Source organism: Mobula birostris, chromosome 16, assembly GCF_030028105.1.
Source record: "Mobula birostris isolate sMobBir1 chromosome 16, sMobBir1.hap1, whole genome shotgun sequence".
Classification (NCBI taxonomy): domain Eukaryota; kingdom Metazoa; phylum Chordata; class Chondrichthyes; order Myliobatiformes; family Myliobatidae; genus Mobula; species Mobula birostris.
In genome coordinates this window covers 13,202,903-13,226,268 of record NC_092385.1, presented here as the reverse complement: position 1 = coordinate 13,226,268, position 23,366 = coordinate 13,202,903, and the positions used below count along the sequence as shown (strand labels likewise).

The 23,366-nt window shown below is 41.0% G+C and overlaps 1 protein-coding gene across 7 annotated transcripts in view; it reads right to left on the bottom strand.

The window, feature by feature from the left end:
* The window catches only part of atp2b2 (ATPase plasma membrane Ca2+ transporting 2), a 933,917-nt gene that overhangs the window by 233,291 nt on the left and 677,260 nt on the right, over positions 1–23,366 (bottom strand). For all 7 annotated transcript variants that reach the window (XM_072280310.1, XM_072280309.1, XM_072280312.1 and 4 more), the window contains one exon: positions 10,958–11,083. In XM_072280310.1, coding sequence (XP_072136411.1) covers positions 10,958–11,083 — 126 coding nt within the window. The remainder of the gene's footprint in view (positions 1–10,957; positions 11,084–23,366) is intronic.

The following is a 23,366-nucleotide window of genomic DNA, read 5'->3' as shown; positions in this document are numbered from 1 at the left end:
AACAATAGTTTTGTTTTGTCAAATTAATAGAAGGTGTTTGAGCAGTCGCCAGTGTAGAGAGAGTGGGGAAGTGGGCTAAAAACTCATCCCTAAGGTTTGCCAGTATTGATTGCCAGCGAGGAGGAGATGGCATTTCCAATCTTCACAGAAGACTGTGGTCTCCCAATGAGGAAATCAAGGATCCAGTTGCAGACAGAAGTACAGAGGCCCAGGGGGTTTTGGAGCTTGTTGATTAGTACTGAGGGTATGATTGCGTTGAACACTGAGTTGTGATCAATAAGCAGCAGCCTGATTTAGGTATTGGTATTCTCCAGGTGATCCAAGGCAGAGTGGAAAGTCAATCAGATTGCAACCTCTGTAGACCGATGATGGTGACAGGCAAATTGCAGGGGGCCCCCAGTTCTCTGCTTAGGCAGAAATTGATTCTAGCCATGACCAATTAATCTTGCATTCTCTCTACTGGAAGTATTTTCTTACCTTGAAAAGGGAGACAAGACTGTAGATGATTTTCAAGGTGGCTTCATGTTATTCCTGTAATTTGTTTTTTCTCCCATGCTGAAATCATCTTGCAGTAAGAACCAAAATTAAAATATTCCATCCATTTCTGTCGCCAGGGTGATCTTGCAATTTAAGAATCTGGTTCTTATTGCAACATACACAAAATGCTGGAAAAACTCAAAGGGTCAGGCATCATCTATAGACATGAACAAACAGTCGACGTTTTGGGCCAAGACCCTTCTTCAGGACTTGAAAGGAAGGGGGAAGATACCAGAACTTAAAAGGTGGTGGTGGTGGGGGAAGGATAGCAAGAAGGTGATAGCTGAAGCCAGGTGTGTGGGAAATGGAGGAAGCTGAAACGAGTGACTATAGGAGAAAGGAAAGGAAGAGGGGGAACGAGGGGGTGGTGACAGGTAGGTGAGAAGAAGTAAGAAAGGCAGAGTGAGGAATAGAAGAAGAGGGGAAGAGGATGGAAAATTGTTATTATTGGAAGGAGAAATCAATATTCATGCCATCATGTTGGAGGGTGCCCTAACGGAATTTAAGGTTTTGCTCCTCCACCCTGAGGGTGGCTTCATCGTGGCATAAGAACAGACGGTGGATCGATATGTCGGAATGTGAATGGGAATTGGAATTAAAATGTGGGCCACTGGGAAGTACCGCTTTTCGCAGCTGGAGCAAAGGTGCTCGACAAAGTGGTCTTCCAAATTACAACAGGGTTTCATCAATGAAGAGCAGGCCACAACGGGAGCACTGGGCTCAATAGACAATCCCAGTAGACTCATAGGTGAAGTGTTGCCTCACCTGGAAGGACCGTTTGGGGCCCTGAATGGAGGTGAGGGAGGAGGTGAATGGGCAGGTGTCGCACATTGGCCGCTTCCAGGGATAAGTGCCAGGAGGGGAGGGACGAATGGACAAGGGAATTACGGAGGGAGTGATCCCTGCATAAAGTGGAGAGAGGGGGCATGTAAAGATGTGTTTAGTGGTAGGATCCCTTTGGAGATGGTGGAAGTTGTGGAGAATGATATGCTGAATACGGAGGTTCATGGATTGTTAGGTAAGGACCAGAGGAACTCTGTTACTGTTAAGGCGGTGGGAAGATGGATGTCCTGGAAATGGAGGAGATGCAGGTGAGGGCAGCATCAATAGTTATTATTACCTGCGTGTTTTATGTTGTGTGTGCAAGGTGGCTGGCTGGAACACTAATCCTCCACGATTATCAATGCATCAAAGATGGAGCAGATCTTCTACTCTACCAGTTCCGCAGCCATCTGTACTCAGGATCTTGCTGTTCATTCCAGCATGGCTGCGATGCTGTCTTCCACAATTCCCAGCACACTGGCAAGGAACAGCACAGTGTAAACACTGACTAGGCCTCGTCCCCAGCTCACCAGCTGTCATATCTGCTGACTAACATTATGGCAAATAAAAATCTAAGTTCTTAAAAAAAAAACTTAAGGGTACAACAGAGAAAGCACAGATTAAAAAGAATTAAATGGAGTTAACTAAAACAAATACAAGTCTTTACTTCCACTCAGTGGCAGTTACTACCCATTGATTTCAATGGGCTTGTTGTAGCTGGTGGGAGTTCAGAGAGCGAATTGTCCATCTCGACAACAGTACAATCCCAATACTCCTGTGACTCATGCTCTGCTGAGGGTGAGCTATGCAACAGGGTACTAAAATATTACCCAGAAATGGGCATGTCTGCCATTGGATCCATCACAATATTAAAAGAAAATTTGGATGTCTTATACGAGGGTTTGTTCACGTTTGCCGTAGAGCATCTGTGATTCATACATCCATCTCACCAAAAGCCAGCAAACTTCAGAATAAAGTTTAATATCCCCGGCATACATTGTTATGTGGCAGCAGTACATTTCAATATGTATTAATAGAAACTGTAAATTACAGTAAGTATATTTATTTCAAATATTAAATTAAATTAGTACAAAAAGAGAAAAAAAGAAAAAGTAGTGAGACAGTGCTCATGGGTTCAATGTCCATTCAGAAATCTAACAGCAGAGGGGAAGAAACTAATCCTAGATCACTGAGTGTGCACCTTCAGGCTCCTGTATCTTCTCCCTGAAGGTAGAAATGAGAAGAGGGTGATGGGGGTCTTTAATGATGGATGCCGCCTTTTTGAGGCATCGCTCCTTGAAGGTGTCCTGGATGCTGAGGAGGCTAGTGCCCATCCAGCACTCATTCATTTTTGAAAACCGTGAATGCATGGATTTTTCCAGTTATGTTTTTAAAGTGGCTTAATGGAGCTTTAATGTTAGTAACTTATATACTGTATCTGAAAGGGTTAACATATGAGCAGGATTTGATTGATCTGTGTCTGTACTTGCTGGAGTTTAGAGGAATGAGGGGGGATCTCACTGAAACCTACTGAATATTGAAAGGCCTAGTTGGAGTGGACGTGGAGAGGATGTTTCCTATACAGCACAACATCAGAATAGAACAACATCCCATTGAAACAGTGATGAAAACTTCATCTAGCCAGAGGATGGTGAATCTGTGGAATTCATTGCCACAGATGGCTGTGGAGGATAAGTTGTTGGGCATATTTAACATAGAAGTTGATAAGATCTTGATTAGTAAGGGTGTCAAAAGTTACGGGAAGGTAGGAGAATGAGGGTGAGATGAATTATAAATCAGCTATGATGTCTGTCCCGATGTCTTGTGGCTGTATATGCATTTTTATCAGCTGAATATGTCACTGATTGGGGTATGAATGACAGAAATCATTAATTTAAAATAATCTGAGATCAAGGAGAAAGACAAGATTTTTTTACTCAATGGTTTCTGGTAAAATTGCAGAACACTGTACTTCAGGAAGTTTGCATCAGTCCAGAAGAAATTGACCCTCCTTTTGAAGCAGAGGAATATGGCAGAATATGAGAAGAGAACAGGTCAGTAGATCTGGTTTTGGATTGCTCTACCCAGCATGGAAGATTTGGAGCAACTGGGTTTCCTTGCAGATGCAAATTTCAACAGTTTGATTAAGGAGGTCATGTGGCCTGCAACATCTCCAGATCTGTTGCAATAAAGCCAAAGCAGCCTCAATTTCAAGAGGATGGCACTGACACACAGTGCTCAAATCTCCTCAGGTGTTCTTGCTAAAGTCAGTTCTTTATGATGTGGAAGTAGGCCATAAAGGCATGTTTTATGATTGCACAGTGACTGCAAACTGTGAATGTTCATGAACACACGGTGCACACGTGCACACACAATAATCAAAGTCACGAGTACACTCATTTCTTTTCAGCGTAAGTTAGTGCACTGATTTCATGAACAGGCTGCTCCAAAATTTCAAGGCATGGTTTAGGTTAAGATGAGGTTTTTCCACAAAAGGCATAAACAGCACTTGGAGGTTTCTTCAGGTTGGAAAACAAACTCTTGAAGTAAAATTGCATGCAATTCCCAAGGCACCTTCCATTGAAACTCTGTACTTAAAGCACTCCCTTCAAAGTGCTTTCAGCTGCACTTAACAACTCTTCTTTTGCAGTAAGACTGTACAATAAGCAACAGCTTGAACCAGCAAAAACCCTAAAACCTTAAAGAGCTGCACTGAAGGTGAACAAATTAGTTGCAAGCTCCCGAAAGGGTGCTTGAATTTGCTGATGGTATGGTCAATAACTCAAGCGTGGGTATGCCTCTCACTCTTTCTACATTCAGCTGGCAGTGTCAGAAACAACACAGACCTCGTGAGTTCCTTCTGCAAAGGATGAGCTTGATATCCAGGGATCCACATTGGGGTTTGATTTGCAGGGTCGTAACATTCAAACATCCCACCCTGCAAAAACTCATTTCAGGGAGGTAGCACCATCAATTTGCGGGAGACTCCCAGGAGAGGTGGGATGTCTGCAATAGAGTAGCTCCTTAGCAGCTGGCCAGCTAGTTTAAATAACGTTAGCTATGCTAATGAACGAATGACACCTGTTAATCTCACCTCAACATGTCTTTTACAGTCTTAACCCACCATGGGCAATAGAAAAGTCATTGTTGCAAACAGTGCAGCGAGCAACACTGTCATTATTTTGACCCCTATTAGTCAGGGGTACACTTTAGTGTAGTCTGGGGTGACGTATGTTTTATATATTTTTTTGGAACTCTCTGCAATGGCGCGCTCTCGCTCTCTTTCTCGCTCGTGCTCTCTCTCTCTCTCTCTCATGGTTGCTCGCACGCTCTCAAGAGCTCTCGCTTGCTTTCTCTCTCGCTCGCTCTCTCTCCCTCTCTCGCTTGCCTTCGCTCGCGCGCTCTCGCTTGCTTTCTCTCTCACTCTCTATCTCGTGGTCGCTCTCGCGCTCTCTTTTGCTTTTCTCTCACTCGCTCTCAAAAAAATTGATTTCCGTGATATTGTATATAATTTGCGGGCATCAGGGAGCCACTATTAATATGCGGGAGACTCTCGGAAGTTCCAGGAGAGGTGGGATGTCTGAACATTGGAAGGAATGTGAGAACCTTCAAATAAAGACTTCCTGACAACTACTAAATGAAATGAGCACCATGCCGGGTTGACAGTAAAATGAAAAACTGCACAGTTTGGGTACAATCCTTTGAAATACTTTTCAAGGACAAAATATAATGACAATGAGTATACAGAGCTAATTTTATATAATTAATCACCAGCAGAAATGCTGAAATTCTGTAACAATCTGTCATGCTAGGGTTGTTGTCTCTGGCAATCTATGTCTTGCTCCATTACAACTAGCAGAAGCTTGGAAAGGAGGAGAAGCCACAAGAGTTGGGGTGGTGGTGGTGTGGGGAGGGGGTAAAAGGGAAAGGGTGGTGTGAGGGGAGAGAAGAGAATGCACTATGAGGTGTGGGGTGCAGGCTGTGGGGAAAGGGAGTGGACTGGGACTAATTGCATAGCTCCTCATAAACATGTGAAGGTCTGCTGATGCTGGAAATACAACGCAACATTATCCATTGGGCAGTCCTGAAGAAGGGTCTCAGCCCGAAATGTTGACTATCTATTAATTTCCATTGATGCTGCCTGACCTGCTGAGTTCTTCCAGCACTTTGTGTATGTTGCATAGCTCCTTAAAAGAGAACATGAATTTAGGAGTATGTTCTCCCCGTGACCGCCTGGGTTTCTTCCAGGTTCTTTGGTTTCCTCCCACATTCCAAAGATGTACAGTAAAAGTTAGGGTTAGTAGGCTGTTGGAATACTTTGTCGATGCAGTAAGCATGGAGACACTTGTCGGCTGCCTCCAGCACATCCTTGATGCAAATGAGGCATTTCACTAAATGTTTCATGTTCTGATGTACATGTAACAAATAAAACTACTCTTCAGATGATATGAGCCAAATGACAAATCGAGTCTTCTCAATAGTTCAATATTTTGGTTGATCTGATCTTTTTGCCTGATTCCACTTTGCTGCCAATTGCCAGTGACCCTTGCAGTACAATAATCTCTTCATCCCATCCTTGAATATATACAAGGGTGCACAAATCTTTCAGAGAGAAATAAAAAAAAATCCTCATTCCTTACATCGATACTACAGCCACAAGATATCTCGTCAGACAAAATACAATCACAGCAGGTACTTTGCCAAACTCCCTGGAAACAATACATGCTTCAATCAATTATCAATAAGTGTCCAGTTCTATACTGTTTTCCCTTTCATATATCTGTAGAAGCAGATGCAGGGCACCTCCAGGTGCCCTGACTTATGGATATCTGTAAGACTATAAGAGATAGGAGCAAAATTAGACAATTGATTCGGCCTATCAAATCTGCTCCACCATTTCATCATGGCTGGTCTATTTTCCCCATCAATCCCATTTTCCTGGCTTCTCCCTGTAATCTTCAACCTCCACCTTAAATACATTCAATGGTGTAGCCTCCACAGCCGCCTGTGGCAACAGATTCCACAGATTCACTGCTCTCTGGCTAAAGAAATTCCTCCTCATCTCTATTCTGAATGGATGTCCCTCTATTCTGGGTCTGTGCCTCTGGTCCAAAGTCAGCACATTGTTCCTTAGATAAGAGACCCAAAACTGCTCACAATACTCCAAGTGAGGCCTCGCCAGTGACTTATATAAAGCCTCAGCATTATATCCTTGCTTTTATATTTTAGTGTTCTCAAAATGAATGCTAACATTGCATTTGGCTTCCTCACCACCAACTCAATATGCATGTTAATGTTTAGGAAATCCTGCACAAGGACTCCCAAGTCCCTTTGCACCTTGGAGTTTTGAATTTTCTCCCTGTTTAGAAAATAGTCTATGCTTTTGTTCCTTCTAGCAAAATGCATGACCATACACTCCCCAGCATTTTATTCCATCCGTCACTTCTTTCCGCATCCTCCTAACTGGTTTAAGTCCTTCTGCAGCTTCCTGCATTCCTTACACCATCTGACTTTCTACCTGTCTTTATATCATCCACAAACTTGCCTACAAAGCCATCAATTCCACTATCCAAATCAGTGACATCCCAATCTTTGCCTCTTGCCAGTCAGCCAATCCTCTATCCATGCTGTTATCTTCCCTGTAACACCATGGGATCTTGTCTTCTTAAGAAGCTTCATATGCAGCAGCTTGTCAAACCCTTCTGAAAATCCAAGTACACAACATCCAACGATTCTCCTTTGATTTTCCCCCTTTGTTAATTTTTCTGTTTGTTATTTCCTCAAAGAATTCCAACAGATTTGTCAGACAAGTTTTTCCCTTAAGGAAACCATGCCATCTTTGGCCTATTTTATTACGTGCCTTCAAATACCCTGAGGCCTCACTCTTAACAATCGACTCCAACATCTTCGCAACCACTGAGGTCAGGCTATCTGGCCTATAATTTCCTTTCCGCTGCCTCCCTTCCTTCTTGAAGAGTAGAGTGACATTTGCAATTTTCTGGTCCTCCAGCTTCATGGCAAAATCTATTGATTCTTGCAAGATCATTACCAATGGCTCCACAATCTCCCCAGCTACCTCCTTCAGAACCCTGGGGGTAGGGTCCATCTGGTCCGGATGACTTATCCACTTTCAGACTTTTTAACTCCTGAAACACCTTCTCCCTAGTAATAGTAACTGCACTTACTCTCGAACTTACGGCATGCTACCAGTATCTTCCACAGTGAAGGTGGATGCAAAATACACACCTTGATTATAAATGTACTTTGAACTTTGAAAATATTTATTTAGTTTGTCTGCCATTTCCTTGTTCCTTTTCGCAGGATGATGTCCATCATATTTTGGACCTGAGAGTTCCTTCACGTTAAGCTCCCTAATCAAATCTAGTTCATAACACCACAGCCTACCTAAAAAAGTGTTTCCCCTAATGGCCTGAACCACAAGCTCCTCTAAAAAGTCATTTTGTAGGCACTCTATAAATTCTCTCTCCTGGGATCCAGTAGCAACCTGATTTTCCCATTCTACCTGAACATTGAAAGCCCCCATTACTCCCTTAACATTTGCCTTTTGACATGTGTTTTCTATATCCTTATCCCATTGTAACTTGTAGCCCACGTCCTGCAACACACGTCAAAGTTGCTGGTGAACGCAGCAGGCCAGGCAGCATCTCTAGGAAGAGGTGCAGTCGACGTTTCAGGCCGAGACCCTTCGTCTTCCTAAAGATGCTGCCTGGCCTGCTGCATTCACCAGCAACTTTGATGTGTGTTGCTTGAATTTCCAGCATCTGCGGATTTCCTCATGTTTGCGAGCCCATGTCCTGACTACTTTTGGAGGCCTGTAAGAATGCGCTTCCATAATATTGTTAAATATTACCCCTCCATAACAATGAGCTCCCATAATATTATTAAATATTAACCTTCCATGATGAGTTCCCATAATGTTATTAAATTCAAAAATCTGATGTATTAACATATGTTCATTCCTACAAACATCCGATTCAATTTCCCCTCACTCTCCACTTTTAGTAATTGGTCTTTCTCATCAGTCTTCTGTGCTTTTGATTCCACTCATGACAATACTACAATCAAGTAATTTTTGTGTGTTTTCCAACTAACAGGTAAAAACAATTTATGGACATTAGTGAAAACAGAGTCTATTTGTTACACGGGGACTGCCTATATATTCCACAATAATATATAATCATATTCTATATCTTCCCCCTTTGTCAATTTATTTGTCAATCTACACTACAGCTTTGCAAATCTTTTCATTTAAAAATAGCCTTAACTTTTCCTGTATCAACTTTGTTTCTCAGAAGTCTGCACATTCATTGAGAATTGCATAATAGTTTTAAAAAATATCCCCCTTCTCCCCATTTATCGACCACCATACCTTTTAAACTAACTTCCAAACTCACTTCAAGCAAGGTGATTTAAATGTATAAAGCTAGTTTTGGACCTGTCACTCTCAGTTATTTTTCTACAATTTTGTGATTCAACTTACAGTGAAAATCCATTACCAAGAGATTGCTGTACTATTTTCCTGGCACTTGCCTTAATTTTTCTTGCCACAGTGTTGGACCTGACATCCTAAAATTGACTGGAGTTAATCTTCAAAACCAATGGAAACCGCTCAATGTCCTGTGATTATACTCCAGAATCAATGTCATCTGAGTTGCACTTTGACCTGTTGAAGAGTCTTGGTCCAAAATGCTGACTGTGTATTCATTGCTGGAAATCCAGAGCAACACACACACACAAGGAGGAATTGAGCAGGTCAGGCAGTATCCATGGAAATCAACAAACAGTCAATTCCCATTCCTGTTCTGACATGTCGGTCCATGGCCTCCTCTTGTGCCAAGATGAGTCCAGCCTTGGGCGGAGCAGCAATGTTTTTTCTCTCATTCCAGTTAAAAAAAAATCCCTTCCCGCTGCTTCTGTTCCCCACTCTAGCCTCTTCTCACCTGTCTATTACTTTTCCTTGGTCCCCTACTCCTTGCCTTTCTCCTACAGTCCATTCTCCTCTCCTATCAGATTCTATCATCTCCAGCCCTTGACCTTTCTCCCACCCACCTGGCTTCACCTATCACCTTCCAGCTAGACTCTTTCCCCTCCCCCCCACCTTTTTATTCCGGCACCTTCCTCCTTCCCAGTCCTGAAGAAGGGTCTCAGCCCGAAACAGTAACTGTTTGTTCATTTTCATGGACGCTGCCTGACCTGCTGACGTCCTCCAGCATTTTGTGACTGCTTATTCGTTTTCTTGGATGCTGCCTGATCTTCTGAGTTCCTCCGTAATTTTGTGTGTGTTGCTCTGGATTTCCAGAATCTGCAGAACCTCTTGTGGTTTTGTAAAGATGCCTGTGCTTGCATGTGCTCATATGCTAAACACCAAGCCATTAATGACATGTTCTTTAAACCATATGAGAGGATGTATCCAACTCTCAATATTTGTAAATCTACCAGGTTGTCCCCACTGTATCACACAGCCCTCTGTCATTGAAGACTCACAGCGAAACCATGGAAAACAAAAATAGCTTACTACATGCAAAGATAGACACCAATAGTGAATTTCACCACTACCTTCAACACACCAGCACTGACTTTATTTGATTGAGTAAAAGAATATTTGAAGGTCAAGACATCATATCCAGCATAAACCTCATGATCTGTCACAGTGATCCCCGGCCTAATATTTGCTTCTGGTTCTTGGAGTACAGAAATCTAAAACAGCTGTCTCAAGTACAAAAACCTTCTGGCCTCATTTCTGTGGATAAATACTGATGGATAAAATGGGAGGACATCTGCCTGTAAAAACCTGACTGATGGTGAAGCAATGATTTTTTTATCTGATTGTGACAAATGAGAATTCACCAGCAAACCAAAGTCTCCTCACACACTGCACTTAATGGCGGTGTCCGCTCCAAGCATCCTGTAATCAATGTGCATTGAAGGTGCTGTATGATTTATCTAGCTCCCTTGTCATGTTTACTCCTGCAAAAAGGCTTCGTGACAGCTGCTGAAAAAGGCAGCGTCACACAGGAGGGTGCTTTTGTATTGAAATCTGCAGGAGCAGAAAAAGATATTGCAGTACAATCAAGGGTTTTTCAAATGTTTGTGGTAACACAGAAGGACTTAACAATTTTTAAGCAAGACATTAATCTACACAGGGATTATAAAACAGAACCATGCTGACCATCTGATTAACACGAATGTAGAAATGAAATTTCCAATAAATGGACAAAAATGACAGGAAAACAATCTGAAAGACATTATCATTACATTTTACATTACTAATCACATATTCCCCCTCATAATGATGGCTTATTCCTGAACACCTTCCAGATTTTAATCAGTGAATCACATTGGGCAAAACAGCTGGAGACCTGCTCAGTTTCCAATCAAAACAGTAGTGTTATGACAAATTTCATCGAGCGTTTCTATTCAGTAAATCAATACTCACAGTTCTGCCTGAGTATGTGGCTGAATCACATCTGGGCTTCACATTGAAACTTCTTTGATTTTCTTTTGATTTATTCCATATATTACTGATTTTGCAAGTGTTTGATCGATACACATTTATTATCTGCTGCAGTAAAGTTACCTTTCTTGTCTTTCTTTTCCTCTTCCTCACCACCTGCACCCAACAGTGTGAAGATGATGCCAGTTTGAGAGTTAACTCCTACAGCTGTAACCAGCATTTTGCCTGAGCCCTCCATAACGTGGGTACCTGAGAAGAGAGGGAATAAATGCAACAAATTTAATAAAAAGAATGAATTAGCAGATAATTTCAAGCTAAGTAAAAACTTTATTGCAATTCTGCTGGCCACAGAGAAAGTAGGGATACACTTGATTCATAAGTATTATTGTCTTGACTTTTATTTATAGAGCACATCCTTGTGTACATAGTGCACAATGCAACAGCTAAAGATCAGTTTAAAAGTTCTCCCTTTAAAATAAAGTGAACCCACTGTTAGAAATGACTTAATTACTTTACTTAATATTGAGACACAGTGTGGAATAGGCTGTTCCGGCTCTTTGAGCCACCCCACTCAGCAATCCCCCAATTTAATCCTAGCCTAATCATGAGACAATTCACAATGACCAGTGAACTGTGGGAAGAATTCAGGGCACGTGGAGCAAACCCACTCTATCACCAGGAGAATGTGCAAACTCCTTACAGACAGCGGCGGGAATTGAACCTGGGTCATTGGAAATACAAAGCGTTGTGCTAATCGCTACACTACCCTGCTGCCCCAAACAGATCAATTCTTGTTAATATGGGCTTGAGCACACCTTTAAATAATATTGCTGAACAAAAATGTCTGAAGGAAACAAAGCAGATACAAACTATTTCTATTTGAAGTTTATTTCTGTTCACTCGTGTAATACGGGCATCTTTGTCAAACCAAGAACTAATATCACTAGATGCTTGTTATTCGGAAACTGGAACTGAGTTCAATTTTTCTGCTGAAGGTATTCTTATGTTAAAGGGCACTGGGGTTTTGATTCAGTACCAATGGTTGAATAGTGAAATATTTCCAAATCAGAATAGTTGGAAAACTTACAGCACTGCTCTTCTCATGTACTTGTTGACAATATCTTTATGTGATAGAAATCAGAGTCATGTTAGGTGCAGGAAAACAAATAGCAGGAAATTCTTCTGTACATTCAGTATACAGAATCAGGCCCTTCGGCCCATCTAGTCCATGCTGAAACCAGTTCACCTCTACTTCCATCGACTTGTACCAGGACCTTTGCCCTCCATACCCCTACCATCCATATAACTATCCAAACTCTTTTAAACTGTTGAAATCAAGCTCGCTTGGGCTGGCAGCTTGATCCACACTCTCACGACCCTCTGAGTGAAGAAATTTCCCCTCATGTTCCCCTTAAACTTTTCACCTTTCACCTTAACCCATGACCTCTGGGTTGTAGGCCCACCCAACCTCAGTGGAAAAGGCCTGCTTGCATTTACCTTATCGATATTCCTCATAATTTTGTATACCTCTGTCAAATCTCTTCTCAATTTTTGACATTCCAAGGAATGAAGTTCTAATCTATTTCATCTTTCCTTATAAGTCAGATCTTCTAGACACAGCAACGTCCTTGTAAATTTTCTCTGTACTCTTTCAATCTTATTTACGTCTTTCCTGTAGGAAGCTGACTAAAATTGCACACAATACTCCAAATTAAGTCTCACCAATGTTTTATTTAACTTCCACATCACCTGTACTCAATACTTTGATTTAAGAAGGCAATGTGCCTAAAGCTTTCTTTAAGACCCTATCTACCTGTGACACTACTTTCAATGAATTATGGACCTGTATTCCCAGATCCCTTTGTTCTACTGCACTCCTTGATACCCTATTGTTCACATCATAGACTCTGCCAATTCTAGAGCATGTAAATTTTGAGAATGCTAAAATTAGATTTTTTTTCCTCAGAAAAAAGTAGACATTTTGCAGTATAAGGCACAATAAATATTCCTTCATTCTAATGGGAAATAACTAGGTGTCTTTATTAAAGAGCTTTCCAATTCAGTTTTCCCAATCATATTCTTTGCTAGCTTGGTGACTGAAAGTTGAAAAATGCATGTAAAGGGAAAGTACTACAAATGTCAATCCAGTCAGGTGCAGAGGGAAACTACCAAACCTGCTGATTATTTTGAGTGTATAGTTGGCCTCATGCCAACCAAAAGTTACTTTATTGCAAAGGTTCCCAACCTGGGTTCCACTGACTGCTCAGTTAATGAAAAGGCTCCAAGGCATAATAATGGTTAGGAACTCCTGCTTTATTGAATACTTGAGATGTCACGCACAAATTAGATAATGTTGTGATGATAATCTTAACTTCAAAACTTCATGATATTTAAAATAATGCAGGCTTGTTCACCCTTGTTGAACCAAACATATAGAAGAGCTTTCAAACACCTGACACCCACATACAATTCTAAATAAAATTGATGCAAAAGGTAAATATAATTATCAAAAAACTTAAAGTAAAAAGAAAAAGAATACAAGATTTCAGCCATTTAATTACTGAAATCTGCAAGAAAAATAATCTTTATATTGCTCATTAATAATTGAATGTTACAACATAACCTGGCATAACATTTTTAATATGATTATGCTACCACCATATGAATAAGTATAATTGCAATATATCTTCCTTTTCAGTGATCTCTGTTGATACTGTACTTGAAACTATTTAAGAACCTCCTAAAGCTGCAATCTGAGTTAACCTTTAAAAGCCTCAGGCTATTTTAACATGCAACACTGTGGATGTTGCCAACTAGTTATTGTCTGGGCTTAAAGAAAACTTCTCACAGCCTCACTCAACTGCTAATTCTTCACCTTTGGCTTGTGGTATAAATTACGGTACTTTTGAAAGAGGAGAAAAAGTAAAAAGATAAGGGAACAAGGGCAAAGGGAGGGAAGGGAGGCAAATAGAGGGGAGACAAAGAGAAGAAAAAACTCTACCATGGGGAGTTCCAAGCCCAGCTGCAAAAGGAGGAGGGTTGGGTGTGGGGCTAGCAACCCTATCCCATAAAAACTCAGAGCTACAGAAACGGCAATAGAAGCTCCAAAGGCTTCATTCCTGGGAGAGGAAGGATACACCAAGAAGATGGCCTACACCTGGAAACAACGTGAAAGAACGTCTTGGCGCTGAGGACTCTGGCGAGCTGCTGTCGGCGGCCTAAGCTCCAGTAGGGTGATGGGCTTAAGAAGAAGAAGAAGAAGAAGAAAGAGACAAATAAAGAAAAAGATACAAGGGTAAGAGGAAGGGAACAGGTGGGAAAAAAGTCCATCAGACATGGTGGTAGGGCTCTCTTCACTTCCTGTTATACAATACCATCTACTCCCTCACTTCCTGGCTTTGCTTTCTGCATCCTTCCTCTTCTCTTCAATTCTGTCTTTCTCCTCTTCTCTGTCTTCTAGACACCTCAATTCTTCTTGTACAGATGCTGGTGTTGCCCTCAGGTCGAAGAGCTGCATGACTTTGGGTTGTTAATGAAATCCAGCGCCAGTGAGGAGCCGCTTTTAGCTGACAACCAATGGCAGTCGAGGTTCTACCAACAACAGCATGGAGAGGAAGAAAATTCTCAGATGGAATTACAGAGAAGTAAAGCAATGTGGAGGGGGTGGGCTTTAGTGCTAGACATTGAGAAACTCCACTACTGGCATTGCAGGTGCAGTTTGGCGGTGTCCCAGGGCTGAAAGGACAAACTCCGATTATTATTCTTCCGTTTGAATGATCAGAAAATTGATTCCTATTATATAAATAATCCTCCTTACTGGTTAAAGTGCACATGGATTGTTGTATATATTTTAATAACAATTTGGTTCCCCTTTTGCATATGTAACACTGGACAACAATTTTTTTCGAAAGTGTTGCTTCCGCAGAAAATTTTTTGTTTATGATAGAGCGCTTGAAGCTGAAAACAAATATAATTTCAGACTACTTGTATCATGTAGGAATTTGGAGAAACAAGCAATTAACTTTTATTGAATATAATGCATTTAATTGCTTAACAGTCCTGATGCTTTGCAATAGTTCAACTAAGCTAAAAATGTTTTGATGATTTTCATTTGCATTCAGTGTCTGAGGCTTCTCAAGTATTCAACAATAATCAGCCAGCACTAATGGATTCCAGTTGCTCTGATACCATTTCTCCATGACTGCAATGTCCTGGTGAAACCTTTCACCATACTTGTCACTGACACCGCCATGATCTGCAGGAAAGAAGTCTAAATGAGAATACAGGAAATGAATCTTTAGTGGCATGTTGCACTTCATGGTTTTGTATGCTTGAAGCATGTTGTCAACCAACTGTACGTAGTTTGGTGCTCTGCAGTTGCCAAGAAAATTTTCAACAACATCCTTGAATACCTTCCATGTGATTTTCTCCAGTCCCACTAGAAGTTCTTCGATGTGCCCATGACTGATGACCTGTTTGATTTGTGGACCAACAAAAATGCCTTCCTTAATCTTAATTGACTTGAATTATGAATTGAAATAACAAATATAGGCAATTTCAAAATAAAATGGTGCATTATAGGGAAATTTCATGGTGATTTTCATGATCAGCAGCCCAAAATCCATTAGAAAAGTATTCCGGAAGCAAAATCTTTGTTGTCCAGTGTAATTGATGGTCCTTTTTTTAAACCATCCTAAAGTTGGTAACCCTGCACATTGTGCACTGAGATTATTTTCTGCAAGACTCTAAAGCCGAAATATGTATAATAAATACAAGAAATCAATACCTTGACAGGTATGACAAAGGCTGGGTACAAATTGAAGAACAGTGAGTGGGTGTTCAATGTTCTACCTTGCAAGACTGGTCTTCATTATGTGACTGAACACTTTGTACAAGGAGAATTAAAACAGGAGGCAAATCATAACAGACCAATCACAGCATATGGATTCACTTGGACTGTTTTAGCATGCTATTGGAATCAGAATCAAATTTATTATCACTGACATATGTCATGTGATTTATTGTTTAGCATCAGTAGTACAGTGTAGGAAATAAAATTACTATAAGTTGCAATAATAGGAGGGGAGGAAAGATGGCGGCGCGACGCAGTGCGCGCAGCCGCTCCGAAATGATATCGTATTTGTAAGTAGGATGCCGTGCACAATCCTGATTTGATGGAAACAGACGTGAGAAGCACGGAGGAACATCTGGAGAAACATCTGAAATGCCCGCTTCGCTGCCGCTGCTACTGTGCGATTGAGAATCTCCGGAGGGGAAGGCCCCAAATCCTCGGCTTTGCCTATTGCCTGTTGCTGAGGTCGGGGTCGAAGTGCTCGGCAGAGATGGTGCTCGGTGCTCAGTGTCAGAGGGCCGGTCGGAGGCTCAGAGTTTTCGGACGGACTCAAGAGTTGGCTGTGGTCGGGTGCTTCCAGGGTGCTGCATCGGCAAGTTTGCGGCGCTGGAAGCTCATGGCAGGGAGAGTTTTTCTTCCTTCTACCGTCTGCGTGAGGTGATGGGCCTTTCGAGAAACTTTGAGACTTTTTTTTTACCATGCCCATGGTCTGTTCTTTATCAAATTACAGTATTGCTTTGTACTGTTGTAACTATATGTTACAATTATGTGGTTTTTGTCAGTTTTTTGAGTCTTGGTTTGTCTTGTGTTTCTGTGATATCATTCTGGAGGAACATCTGTATCATTTCTTAATGCATGCATTACTAAATGACAATAAAAGAGGACTGCGTGTCTTCATAACCTAATCTAAAAAAAATCTAATAAATAAAAGGTGCAAAGATGATTAATGACGTAATACTCATGGATCATTGAGATTTCTGGTGCCGGATGGGAAGAAGCTGTTCTCTAAACAGACAGTGTGGACCTTCAGATTCCTGTACCTCCTCCCCAGTGGCAGTAATGTGAAGAGTGTATGTCCCAGATGATGATGGTCTTTAATATTGAGTGCAATCTTCTTGAGGATCCTCTGCAGCTTCTTGAGACCCTGTGCATTGGAGGCTCTATATCAGGCTGTCTTGCAACCAGACAGAAGGGCCTGCACTGTACATCTGTAGAAATTTGCAAGAGTCCTTAGTGACATACTAAACCTCCCCCAACCTCCAATAAAGTAGAGTTGCTGTGTACTTTTTTTTGTGACTGCATCAATGTGTTCAGTCCAAGAGAGACCCTCCAAAATGTTGTTACCCAGGAAGCTGAAGCAGGATGAACATTAAGATTTAGTAAACAAATGACAATTAATTTTTCCACTTGAAGTTAAAACAATCTTAAATCAAAATATTGTTGTTCTTGCCACAGAACAACTTCATGTTTGAATGTAATTTTAATAAGAATCATTTTATAGACCATCCCACTTCAATTAAGTCCTCCAAAATAAGGTTCCATTCTGCCTTAAAACAATGTAAATGGAATTGGTTTATTATTGTCACATGTACTGAGTTTGTCTTGCATATTAATATCCTGTTCATACATAGATCAACTCATTTACACAGTGCATTGAAGTTAACCAAGGTAAGACAATAACAGGTGCAGAATACAGTGCAAGATAGACAATAAGGTGCAAGATTATGAAATGGTAGATTGTGAGGTAAGAAGTCCATTTTATTGTTTGAGGGAACTATTATAACAGCAGGGTCCAAGCTGTCCTCGAGCCTGGTGGAATATACTTTCAGACTTTTTTTATTTCTACCCAACGGGACAGGAAAGAAGAGAGAATGTCCAGGGTGGTTTGGATCTGTGATTCTGCTGACTGCTTTACTGAGGAGCTGGAAAGTGCCAGAGTCCTTGGAGGGGAGGTTGTTTTCTGTGATTGGCTGAGCTGTTTTCTGTGATTGGCTGAACTCTGCTGTTTCTTTCGTCTTGGGCAGAGCAATTGCCATATCAAGCATGATCGTCCAGATAGAACGCATTCTATATTGCACTGTTGAAAATTGGTGAGGGTCAGTGGGCACACGCTGTTGTACAGACTCAGATTTGCTTGTTCAGTAAGTGAAACAGCAGACATTGATTGCGGGTAACAAACAGCAACTGTTTGATCACAAGCAATCAATGAAACACTTTACTCGCATGTTACTCAAAACAAGCACTCACCCAAGTCACCCAAACTACAACACTAATCATTCAATACACTTGATAAATCTGTCCAAGACTTTCATTCACTTTTATACACTAGTCACAGGTATCATATCAAGCGACCTGACAGCAGAAACCAGTGCTGCAGGGCATGGGAGTTAACCAATGGGAAGGCGGCTACATATCTTGATGAGGCCCATCATTAATCAGCATGGTGAAAGCGACTTTTAGAACAATGTTCGATCAGCAAATAAGTTATCTTTCCACATTGCACGTGGCAAATTCCTTTAGCTTTCTCAGGAAGTAGAGGCTTTCTTGACCATGGCGTCAATATTGTTCAACCAGGACAGGCTATCGCTGATGTTCACTTCTAGGAACACCAGGCTTTCAACCCTCATAAGCTCACTGCCATTGATGTAAACAAGAGCATGTACACTGCCCACCTCCCCCTTTAATGAAATTAATGACCAGCTCTTTTGCTAACTGTGACCAAAAGGTAATTATCATAGCACCATGTTACTAGGCTCTCTATCTCCTTCCTGTACTTATTCTCATTGTTATTTCAATACAGACCACTGCAGTGGTAGCATCAGCAAATTTACAGAATCAAGCCACAGAGTCATGAGTCCACAGGTAGAAAAGTAGGGGGACTGAGGCCACAACCTTGTGGAGCACCAGTGTTGAGAATAATCATGGCAGAGGTGTTGCTGCTCATTGATGGAATGAGATTTGTTGGTCCATACAATGATATTAAGCCAACATATGCAGAGTTTCTAGGAGATGGGGCAATAGCAGTCATCAACTCTGGGAGGTCAAATTCTCAACATAGACCAGTTTAAAAATCTATGATCCCCATTTTTGGTCATGTCATAGACAGATTGCAGGCTCATTAAGATCAGTACATCTCTGCAATCAGCACGGCTGCTGGATTTTATTATTAGCATTAAATCTACAGTTTTGTTTGTGACAAACACGGATTTCTAAATCTGTGTCTGAAGCTGCTAGACAAAACCTTGACATATTTCAAAATGTTCAGTATGTTTCACACACACTGCAGTGACGTATTTCTTCAGCACGTGCTGTCTTTCATTATCCTTGACATGGTAAATTAGTCCTCGCGTGCTGGAAGTCAATGAAGTACATGTCTCCTGACAGAGCTAAAAATAGTCTTGTCGAATGTTTATTGAAGGTAAGGATGTCAAGCAGTGTTACAGATTGAATGGCCTTTGTGTGCTCATTTTGCCCCTTGGTGACTGCTTAAAATCAAGAAACGAAAAGCCTCTCAGCTGATAGCTGTTACAAACCTTCCTTTCGGTCCATTTCAAAATTGAAATCTGATAAAATTAATAACCTCCAAACACATTTAATTTTTTCAATGATTTGGAAGGAATGTTCCCTCTGTCAGACTCTGAATATATATTGACTTACTTTTTATTCATGTTGCATTTTGAGGAATTACCTTCAACTCTGCCATAAAATTCATATGCAGAAAAATCAAAAGTTTTGCCTATCAATGTCATTCAATGGACACAAGAGATTCTCTCTGTTCAGGTCATACAGCTGAGCACATACCATAAATGGATATAGATCTGCTGGGAAAATAACTTTATAAATTCATCAATTTATAACATCATTTAAAAGAATGCCTGGTGTATTGTAGCTTTAACTTTCATTATTAAGTGTTTCTGTCATAACCAGGGGTCATTTTTAAAAAAGAGATTTCTTTTTGTCAGTTAGTATGTGGACTGTTTTTTTTTCCCTCAGTATCACCTCGTGCGTATGCTTTGTCCTTACCTTTTATGTCTAATTGTTTGTCTCTGCACTGGCTCTGGTTTTTCACTTTGTTTTGCAGGTGTCTCATTTGGGATCATGGGGATTGTTAAACTCTCTTTGTATTTATCATTTTTATACAATTTTGGATAATTTAGTTAGCATGTTAGTTTCAATGTCCTCAAATCCAATGTGTTCCAGAGTGTATTTGAGGGGTATATGCCAATCTCTCTCCATTGGATCACTATGGTTTCTCGTCGGGTGAAACTCAGGGTGAGTTCTTCTGTGTATCATCAGTAATTTCTCATCGAGATTCTTACAGTTTGCCTGAGCTTTTGCTCATTTTTTTCTTGTTAATTTCTGTAATAAAGCTTTAGTTTTATTTTAATTGCCAAAGTCTCTGTGACTCCTACACTCGAGTTCGCTGGTGATCTTCACAATTTCAATGCAAAATGTTGTACTCTCTTTGGTTTAAGGAGAAGTACATGTGCTGTCGGACAAAAATGCTAAAACAATATACATTTACGATAAAACCTTAAGACCATAAGATATAGGAGCAGAATTAGGGTGTTTGGCCCATTGAGTCTGCTCCACCATTTCATCATGACTGATCCAATTATCCTCTCAGTGCCAACTACCGGCCTTCCCCCTATATTCCCTTCATGCCCTGACCCTGATGAAATGTACGATTAAACTGATAACCATCTCTCCATTAACTTGTACATTATTGTAGTGACAAAATGGAATCATTTTAACAAAACATCAATGATGCAAAAGAACACGGTGGGTGTCATTCTAAATAATCCTATTCTTTGTTCACAGCACCAGATGAGTTGTTCGCACTACCTTTTGACTTCACTACATTTTAATAGATTACATTTGTATTCACAAAAGCAATAATCTCAAATCTATAAATGGCATAGAACTAAGTTGGTTAGAATCAAAGGTACCCTGATTTGTTTAATGCTTGCAACCTTATTTTCCCAACCGCACCTTTCCCTATCCCCTACATGTTAGGAAGGTTTGGGGTTCGACCACTGTTCTATGGAGTGAATCCAGACTTTCTTGATGAAGGGATTTTCCTCATTTCCCCTTTAATATTTTTCATCAACAATTTAAAATTAATGACTCTCAGAGGTTTTACCCCTCTGTTAAGGAAAACAGGACTTTCCTCATTATTCTATCTAGGCCCCTTCTAATCATGGCAAACCCCATTGAAATCTCATGCCTGCTCTGAGTGCAACACTAATCAAAGCATAAGTCTGACTGATGATCAAAATTCCCCTCTTTCAAAGTGAACAACCAAAGTAAATAAAGTAAATAATGTAATCTTACCTCAAGTTTTCTTACCTCTATTTTCTACAGAAAACTCTTCTATATCCTCTTTAGTACAATTACACCTTCTCTCTAATATGCAATACTCAAAATGAGGTTTGACCTGTATGTGTATATTAGACATGCCTCTCTCATAATACTAAAAAAGGAATGCCATTTTATTGACCTCTCTTGAACATACAATCCAAGATCCCTTTGTTCCCTGCACATCTCAATATCCTCTCAATTATTATACACCTTTTGCCTATTTGTACCTCCACAAATGTGGTATTTCAAAGATCTCCAAAATAAATTCCACTCAACAGTCATAAACACGAGAAAGTCTGCAGATGCTGGAAATCCAAAGCAACACACACAAAATACTGGAGGAACTCAGCGGCCCAGACAGCATCTACGGAAATGAGTGAAGCCTTCATTGGGACTGGAAAGGAAGGAGGAAGAAGCCAGAATAAAATGGTAGGGAGGGAGGGGAAGGAGGCTAGCTGGGAGGTGATAGGTAAAGCCAGTTTGGTCGGAAAGGCAAAGGGCTTGGAGAAGAAGGAATCTGAAAGGAGAGGAGAGTGGGAAGGGGCAGGGGCCCAGGGGGAAGTGATAGGCAGGTGAGCAGAGGTAAAAGGACAGAGCGGTGAATAGAGGAAGAGAGGAGGGGGGAATGGAAAAAAAATTACTGGAAGGAGAAATCAATATTGTTCTATTAGCTGACCACCATTGTATTTTCCAACAATTTAAAGCCTTAATGCTCATGGCCAAACACACGGCCATCTTTTACATCATCTGAAAACTTTTTATTGTGACCCCTAACAAAAAAAAATTGGATTGTTCCCCCATAACACACTTCCACATCCTGTGCCGCCTAATTTGTTTTCTCAGTTTTGACGAGGGGTTTCAGATGCACCCAATAAATGTTTCTCTCTCTGTACATGCTGCCAGACCTGCTGAGTAGTTTCCTTTTATTTCAGGTTTCCAGAATCTGCAGTATTTTTTCAGCTTTTGTTCTATGTTGTTTGAAACCCTTTGGAATAACCTAATTCTTATGATATCAAAATCTCTATTTCACTATTAATGCCCTTCAGTGCCCCTATCCACTCTGCCACCTCACTACTACACTGATACTGTCACCTTCTGAACTCATCATGCTGATGCTCTGCCTTTCTAAATGGGTGAACCACACATCAGGGCTTAAGTACAGATTCAAATAGTCTTCTTTCTACAATTTGCCTCCAGTCTGGTGTCTGAAAATACTAACAAAGCAAAACAGTGCTGGTGAAAAGTAACGATGCTTGTGGGCAGCTTACAAATCTTCTCAATATACTTCTTCTGAGCTACTATCACTGCAATCTGCAGTCTGTAATTTCCCTTCAAGTAAGGTACTTTTGAACCATCTCAATGAGCTAGCGATTCCACGATCTTCTGAAGGACTTGGCGGACTTAACTCTCAATAATGTAGGTACTGCACTTTTAAGCGAGCAAAGGTACATCACCATGGCTGGAAGAGGGAGGAGGGGAGAACTCCGAGCGAGACTAAAACATCAAGGTATGAATCACCCTCTCCCCAGTATCCAGTTAGCAAGTCCTCAGTTGCAGGAGAACAAGTTTGAGGACCTAAGGGCAAGATTGCTGTATCGGAGGGAAATGAGGTATTGCTGCATTTTGTATTTCATGGAGACATGGTTAACTCAAAACATGCCAGATTTGGTGATCAGGCCCAAGGGCTTCTCGATAGACCAGATGGACTGCAAAAAAAGGAGAAAGCAAACGGTGGGGCTCTATGTTTCATGATAAACTCTTTGGGGTGCTCAGACAGTCTTGTCACATTCTTGCTCCCCCAACATCTAATGTTTAAGTGCCGACCATTCTACTTAAAAGGGAGTTCTCCTCCGTGATCCTGACCACAGTTTACATATCACCAAAGGTCGATGTTAAGCAGGGACTCCAGTTTCTAAGAGCCACCATCAGCAAACAAGAAACAGCCTACCACAACACATTTCAAATCATTGTCAGGGACCTTAGTCAGGCTTATTTGAAGAAATTTCTGCCCGATTATCATCAGCATGTCACCAACAGCATCAGGGATCACAAGACAGTTGACCACTGCTACACTACCATTAGGAATGCCAAACATTCGATCCTTAGACTGCATTTTGGGAAATCTGATCATTTGGCTGTCTTTCTCCTATCTGCATACAGGCAGAGGCTAAAAGCAAGACTTCAGAAGTAAGAACCACGAAGAGGAGGTCACAGGAAGCTGATGAGCAGCTATGGGATTACTTCGTCAGTGGACTGGGCCATGTTCAAGGAGTCAGAGGAGCTGAACAAATACACCGTCGTTGTCGTGGACTTCTTAGA